Below are 7537 nucleotides of genomic sequence, written 5' to 3' on the forward strand. Positions count from 1 at the left end.
ACAGGTTGATATGTTGTTCCATGTGGGCTTTGTTGCTTCTGAGCTAGATGGCCGCTTGTTTACCTTCAAGCTTTTAAGACCCCAGACGCTATATCTCCCTCGAGTTCTTGAGAGAGGCTCTCCTTTCCTCCTGTGACATCAGGGCTATGTCTTTCCCTCTAAACACTGCTTTGGCCGCCTCCCACAGATCTGGACGTGCTCTCTGGTTGTGCTAGGTGGTTAGGTTTCTACCTTAGTCTCCATCATTTCTTCTGTGACCGTACATTGCTGAGCTTCTGTATATCCTCAGGGTTCTGGGGTTTCAGGCTGGTGGGCTCTGCTTTGCTTTTTACTTTCTGAACATCGTGAGGAAGGCTTGCTGAGGCCGGCCTGGTGCTGGCAATGTTCCCAATTCACGGCAGGAGCACGGGTGGCAGCTGGGGCCGGAGGGTACTGTACACACTCATTAAAACAGTCTGTTCATTTGCGTGCTGCCGGACGCAGCAGCTGCCACCTGTTGTCCAGGCTTGCTCTACCCTCGCTAGTGCTGGCCACCTTGATCCATCCATGGCTGGAAGAGGTGGGTTCCCATTTCCACAGTGGTAGCTCTGTGCCTGCTACCACACACATGTCTGCAGGCCCTGCCCTTGGCCATTCTGGCCCTACGTCACACACTGCACGCCCCATGTCATGTGCTCTTGGCTCGCCGTCCACCCCCACCTCCCTCTGCTGTGGTCAGCCGTTTCCTAGCGCGTTCTTGGCCTTGTGGCCCGTGGCCGGTAGGGTGAGGAAGCACTCTGTGAGCTTTGTCTGTGGCCTGGGGTGGCTCTCGGGAGGAGGTGAGCCACAGCTGCAAACCTCTCATGTGCTGCTCACTCTCCGGCAGCCACATGACAAAGCAAGACTGGGTGGGAGTTCAGCAACGTGTTCTTGGATCCCAGAGGAGAGGGGGCTTGGTAGCCCCAGACTCACCCAGGAAAAAAGGCAGATCTGCCTGCCCAGGGAGCAGTTTGAGGCTGGGAAACCCTGTGGTGGGCTCTCTGATCTGCAGCACCTCGAGGGTTTGGCTGTGGGGCGTTAGCCCGCCCCTGAAGGGTTAGCCCGCGCGCGAAGGGCTCCGGGCGGAGCAGAGGGGCTACGGAGGTGATGTTTTCAGTCTTCCTGTTCTGAGTTCCTGCCCGTGGCGGTAGCATGTTCCACTTCCATGCCGTCCCACGAGTTTGGGGTGCTCAAGACCCTCTCCCTCTCCCAGGCAGACTTTCTGTACCTTCGCCTGCCCTCTCGGAGCTTGTCTCCCTGAGTTTGCCCTCCCTGAGCTGCGTGTCTGAGCCCCAAGTACCTTGCTTGGATGTCCATGCCTGAGCCATACCTGCCTGCACCCACACCCCAGCCACACGTCCAGGCCACGCCTGCCTGCACCCACATTGCAGCCACACATCCAGGCCACGCCTGCCTGCACCCATGTCTGTACTCTCACCTGTGCTACGTGTGCCTGCACCCACTTCTACATCCACACCTGCGTTATACATGCCAGCATCACTTCTACATCCACGCCTGGGTCACAGGTATCTGCACCCGTGGCAACACCCACGCCCACACACTCACTGTCCTACGCAGCGCTGGTGCCTTTCCCAGCTTCGCTCGTCTGCGTGGCTGCACCCACAGCCACGCCATGTGCCACGAGTGCCTCTAGGTGGCAGACTCCCCGAGGGAGGCTGGGGGAGGCTTTAGGACCCTGCCACGCACGCACACACGCACGCACGCCAGCTCCATGTGGAGGGAAAGCGTGGGTGGGTTGATGGGCGAACACCAGCAGGGCCACCTCAGGTGCAGAGGCCTGGCGAAACCTCCTGCAGGGGATGGGATGTGTGTGCGGCCCCAAGAGTGGGGGCCATGTGCCTGCTCGGGGCTACAAGCAGGGTGCCTGCACTGCATGGTGGCTCTCCTTGCCCTGGAAGGGTGGGACAAGGTGCTTGCAGCTGTGAGTAATAGCCGTGCCTGGAGCGCAGCGGTTAAAGCATGCGTGACTATGGTCGGTCAGTGGCTCTAGGCCAGCAGCCACTCGAGGGGAACTCGAGGCTACTGGCAGCTCTGTTAGGCCCCAGAGGTGACTGTGAGCCGCCTGCAGGGACCCCGGAGCCTGTGAGTTTGGGGGTTGAGTTGGACTTCGTCAGGAGCTGGTTCTGCCCAGTGGGCTGTGTGGTCTATGTCCATGCGGCCCAGCTGGCCGTGTGGTTGCCCTCAGGGAGGCCTGGGTGCTGGACTCCCTGACAGGGTGGTGCCCTCATTCCCAGAGCACCTGCCACAACCACCCCACCCTCGGGTATAATTAGCTGACAGACAGGTGCTGTGGATTGGGTGAGCAGGCAGCCGCTTCTGGCCCCCAGCTGTGCTGGCCTCGGCCGACCCATGTCACCAGGCCCAGGGGGAGCCCTGCCTCAAGGCCCGGAGCCTGCCAGGGACCAGCAGAGCTGGGACTGCTGCCACCCGCTCACTCCCTGCCTGGAGGGCACAGAACTGAGAGGGCTGCCACCAGCCTGAGTGGGTGTCCACTGCACTTCTCCCAAAACTGGGGGTGGGGCAGGGGGCGGGGTCTTTGGGGCCTCTTGGCCAGGGTGGATGCCCACCGCATGTCTTCCAAGACTTGTGGCAGGGGGGGACTCCGGGGCGGGTGCCCACTGCCCGTCTTCCGAGACAGGCAGTGAGGGGTGAGCTCCTGGCCGGGGCGTTGCCCACCACACATCTCCTGAGACTGGGGGGATAGGGGGAAGGGGAGCCCTGGCCGAGGCGGGTGCCCACCGCACATCTCTCCGTAGTGCAAGAAGAAGCACACACTGCTCTGCCCGGACTTCGCCCGACGCGGCGTCTGCCCCCGTGGCGCCCAGTGCCAGTTGCTCCACCGGAGCCGGAAGCGCACCAGCAGACGCAGCCCCTCGGCCTCCGTGCCCAGTGAAGCGTCCCTCAGGGGCAGGGTCCTTGTCGGTCACGGGCCCAGGTGAGAACAGGCTCTGGCCAGTGCCTCTGCCCACAGCCCCACCCTCCAGCTCTGGGTCTCCACCCAGAAAGACCCTCCACAATGCAAGGCTGAGGGTGTGCTCCTTGGAGGTCCCGCCCAGGCCTGGGCCCTTGGCTGCTCAGAGCCTGGTGGGTCGGGGGCAGGCAGTGAAGGGATGGACCCATGGGAGGGGTGGCCCTGGGTGGGCTGGTCAGGCCTGTGACGTGGGTGAGAGCCCCAGCTTCCCAGGCCGGGACAGCTATGACCTGCCAGCCCCGAGGCCTTGGGCAGTGGGCACTGGGAGGGGGATGGACAGGCCCTCTCACACGGCCTGTCCCCCACCTCCAGGAAGCCCGCAGCTGCCCAGCGTACCAGCAGGCTGCCTCCCGGTTCCCTGACCCCCAGGGCCCCGGAGCCCCTGGGCTCAGCTGAGGCCGGCTTTGCCCCCGTGGACTCTGAGGTGGCCTGTGCCCAGGAGCCAGCGTCGGCCAGAGCAGCCCCCAGGCTGCCCTCCTTCATCGCACTGGGGAGTTCCCCTAGCCCATCCCGTGCCCAGGGGAGCCCCCCCAGCAAGGACTCAGGTAGGAGCCCTGGCCTGCAAGCGGCCGTGTCCCAGCCGAGGGATGATTTAATTAGAAAGCACCCATTTTTGTTAATTTGCTGGCGCCGATAGCTGCAGCTCCTGCCGGGAACAGATGTTGCTCTCCCCCGGTGGACATTCGGGGCTTGGTAAATGGCTCCACTCAGCCTTGTTTAGGAGAGAAAAGAGGGTTTTATGGCTGCAAACGACCCTGTCTGTAAACATTTTACAGCTCTCTGCGCGTTTGAGCGACGATAAACCCCAGGCAGCCCGGCGGGCTGCAAATTTGCGCCCATACGGCGATCATTGTATTGTCATATTTCACGGTCGTAACGTTAATGGAAGATGCTGGCTACAGCCTTCTCGAGCAGCTCCACTGCTCGCTCAGCGCCTGGCACTGGGCCTGGTAGAAGGGCTGCTCCCCCTCCCTGCACCCTGGGGTGCTGCCTGGGACAACCCTATAGGAAGCTGCCTCACCTGCCAGGACAGCGCCCCAGGTGGCAACGCTCTCAGGGTCCCACCTGGGTCTGTCTTAGAGCCTGGTGCTTGGGGACTTGGGAGAGACACCTGTGGTCCCCAGGGATGCCCCCTGGACACCACCCACTGTCCCGCTGACCTCTTACCTCCAGACTCCAGTGTTGTCTGCACAAGAACCTCTGTCCCCCTCCCACACACCCAGCCCGGGCAGCTTTACACATGCATGTGTGCACGAGCGTGCATGTGTGTGTATATGAGTGAGTAGCGTGTGCACGTGTAAATGTGCCTGGGATGTGTTGTCTGCATGCATGGCTGTATGCATCTGTGTGTACATGAGTGTATATCCTATGTGGTGTTTGCATGCATTATAGACATGCATGGATACATGCAGGAGTGTGTTTATGTGAGGGCATTGTGTATATGTGTGCGCGCGTGTTTGGTGAGTGTGTGTGTGTGTGTGCGTGCGCGCGCGCATGCATCCAAGTGTCAGCCAGGCTCCTGGTGTGAGTGCTCCACCAAGGGGCTCCCTGGGACACCCCCCCTCTGGGGGTGTTGTCTGTACCGCCTGCCCCAGGCTGGATCCAGCTCCCTGCTTGGCACTGGAGCATCGTCTCCTGGAGCATCCTGACCACTGACCACTGCTTTGGGCCACAGGGAGATCCCTGCACATCAAGCCCCGTCTGTGAGGCCTGGAGCTGCCCCGCCTCGTCCTGGATGAAGGAAGCCTCCCAGCCACCCACTGAGCCCAGCAGCAGGGCAGGACTGGGCTCCCTGCCTCCTGGACCTGCTCACACCAGCTCCTCCTGCCTCTCCCCTCTGCCTCCTGACCCAGTGTTCACCGGCCCCCTTTCCTCCAGCCGGAGGGCCACTGTACTGGCTTAACCCGGCCTGACAGACAGGATCTCTCCCCAGAAGAGGCCCCAGCCACTGGCATCACTTGTCTTCAGCAATAAAGGTGGGTCCCTATCTGAGCCTCTCCTGACTGCTGCTCAGAGGGACCCTCAAAGACCAGGTCTGTACCTGGCCTCCCTCCTTCCTCTCATGTGTCCCCCTTGGGGGAAAGACCCAGGCTTACAGGGTTCTGGGAATGGCCAGCCTAGATTGCAGAGTGTGGAGAAGGCTGAGGGTGGGGCCTGCCCCATCCCTCCACCCTCCCTGGCCTGCACAGAGCTGTGAGGGTGGAGCCTCAGGCCAGGCCCACAGTGCTGGATGCACACTAGTGTGGGCCAGGCCTCCCCTACCTGTCACAGCCGACCCTAGTCTGTGATGGTCATCCCACCACCCTTCATGAAAGTGGTGTGTGTCTGCCTGGGAGCATTCAGAGGCACGAGGTGGGACCCTCAGACCGAGACCAGAGACTGGTGGTCCCAGGGCCAGCAGCTAGCGGTGTGCAGCTGATGGGTGGTATTCGGCAGCTACTGCGGTCCAAGCATCCAGGCTCTGGCCTGAGCTGACAGGAGACAGGCTGTAGGGGCTTGGTGACCATGGACATGGGCGAAGGGACAGTCCCTGGGTAGTAGGGTGGAGGTGCAGCTGTGACACTCCACATGGGTACGAGCTCTTCGTGTGTGGTGATGTGGGGCGGGTGCAGTAGGTGCCAGGCCTGAGCTTGTGGGATTATGGGGTGGGGGCAAGTCCCTCTTCTCCAGCACTGCCCCTCCTCCACCCTGACCCTGAGGTGGCCTGTTTCTGCTGGCCTCCACCCTCTCAGAGCATGTGCCCTCTGGACCAGCCACAGAGATGGGCCTGTTGCTCACACCACCTCCCCAGAGGGGTGGCCAGGGCTCCTGGAGGGCTTGCAAGTCTTGAATTCAGGGTGTGCCAGTAGTGAGGCTGGTCTTGAGCACACAGCGTGCTGTTATGGGCAGCTCACCCAGGGCTCAGCACCCAGATGTCAGCTCTCATCTCTGGGCAGATGGTAAGGGCACCCAGGCCATTCCAGGGGGAAAGGAAGAGCCTCTTCCTGGGGGGCTGGGAAAATGCGATCGATGGCCCCTTGCAGGAGACAGGGTGGGGTCCACACCTCCCACCAGACACACCAGCAGTCCGAGGTGGACGTGTAAGCTGCCGCCAGCCACGAAGGTCCCAGACACTTGCTCGCTCAGGTGACGTCCTGGACGTTTCAAGGACAGTGTGGTGATGAAAGACAGACACACGGGGCCTCACACAGAAGGGACCCTATGAGAACCCAGTCTCCAGAGTGAGCACAGAGCCTCACACCATGAAGGACACGGGGCCGTCATACAGGGCCTCGGGCCTGCTGGGACAGTGCTCACTGCCGTCACGTTAGAAGGAACTAGAAGCACTATGAGGCACTACTGCACTCCGTAAAGACTCGGTCTGGGGATGCACAGCGACAGTTCACGCCTGCCGCCGGTCGGGAACCGGCTTGATGACAGAGAGCTTGGTTTTTGGAAGTGGCTAAGAGTGAGCCCCGGGGGCTGAATGGGTTAAGTGTTGGGCTGCTAGCCATGAGGGCTGCAGTTCAAACTCTACCAGCTGTTCTTCAAGAGAAAGACGAGGTTGTGTCTCTAAAGCAGCCGTTCTCAACCTGGGGGTTGAATGACCCTTTCACAGGGTTCACCCAATTCATCACAGCAGCGAAAATAATTTTATGGTTGGGAAGGCCACCACAACACAAGGAACTGTATTAAAGGGTCACAACATTAGGAAGGTTGAGAACCACTGCTCTAAAGAGTTAGTGCCTCAGAAACCTTCTGGGGTAGTACTAGTCTGTCCTGCAGGGCCACTGTGAGCCTAAATGGACTGGCCCTCCCTATCCTGCAGAGCCACTCTAAATCAACTCGATGGCATTGGGTTTTGTGGGTAGGTGGCTAGAATTTTCTTTAAAATGTAGACTTAAAAGTTCCTAGCCACTTTGCAAAGCTAACAAATCTTAGCCAGGATGTGGGGAAGGAAACCCTTGCCCGTGGCTGGTGCGAAGAACGACAGCACACCCTGGATGGAAACTCCTGGCTGCCCTCCAGACACCCAGAGCAGGCCCAGGACACAGCCCTCCCCCAGCTCCCTGCCCAGAGGCCTGAAAGCCCAGTCCTGTGCCTCAGAGCTCCACCCACACTGCTCCCAGGTGGGACAGCAGAGCACCAGCAATGGCCAAGGCGCAGCCGGCTGGAGGAAGGGCGTTGGGCAGGGACAGGCCACAGCGTGGATGGAGCCTGAAGGCACAAGGCTGAGAGAAGCCAAAGGCCAGACACTGTTGGGCTCCCTGATAGAGAGGGACAAGGACAGGCCATTGGATAGAGACCATTGTATATTAGCAGTTACCTGGAAGCAGGGAGAAGGGGGTTCACAGTGATGGAAAGAGCTTGTTGATTGAGGGGGAGGTTCCGTAGTCAATATTGTAATCGCTTGTTAAGTTGTGCACTTGTAAAAAGTTTAATTGGCCAAGTTCAATAGCCACAGTCAGAACCCAACAGGAGCAGCCTTGCGAAGGCTGCTTCAGTGCGGCCAGGTGCCTGGGATGTGGCTCCTGACGGGGGTGGGGG

General features: G+C 60.5%; 1 protein-coding gene across 2 annotated transcripts in view; it reads left to right on the forward strand.

The window, feature by feature from the left end:
* The window catches only part of ZC3H3 (zinc finger CCCH-type containing 3), a 52279-nt gene extending 47237 nt beyond the window's left edge, over positions 1-5042 (forward strand). For both annotated transcript variants that reach the window (XM_045297946.1, XM_045297972.1), the window contains exons 10-12: positions 2796-2974; positions 3323-3555; positions 4686-5042. In XM_045297946.1, the coding sequence (XP_045153881.1) occupies positions 2796-2974; positions 3323-3555; positions 4686-4717 (444 nt within the window). In that variant the 3' untranslated portion in view covers positions 4718-5042. The remainder of the gene's footprint in view (positions 1-2795; positions 2975-3322; positions 3556-4685) is intronic.
* Positions 5043-7537: the final 2495 nt, after the last annotated feature.

This window comes from Echinops telfairi, unplaced genomic scaffold, assembly GCF_000313985.2.
Source record: "Echinops telfairi isolate 266 unplaced genomic scaffold, ASM31398v2 ScPeMD7_1;HRSCAF=3_0, whole genome shotgun sequence".
NCBI lineage: Eukaryota > Metazoa > Chordata > Mammalia > Afrosoricida > Tenrecidae > Echinops > Echinops telfairi.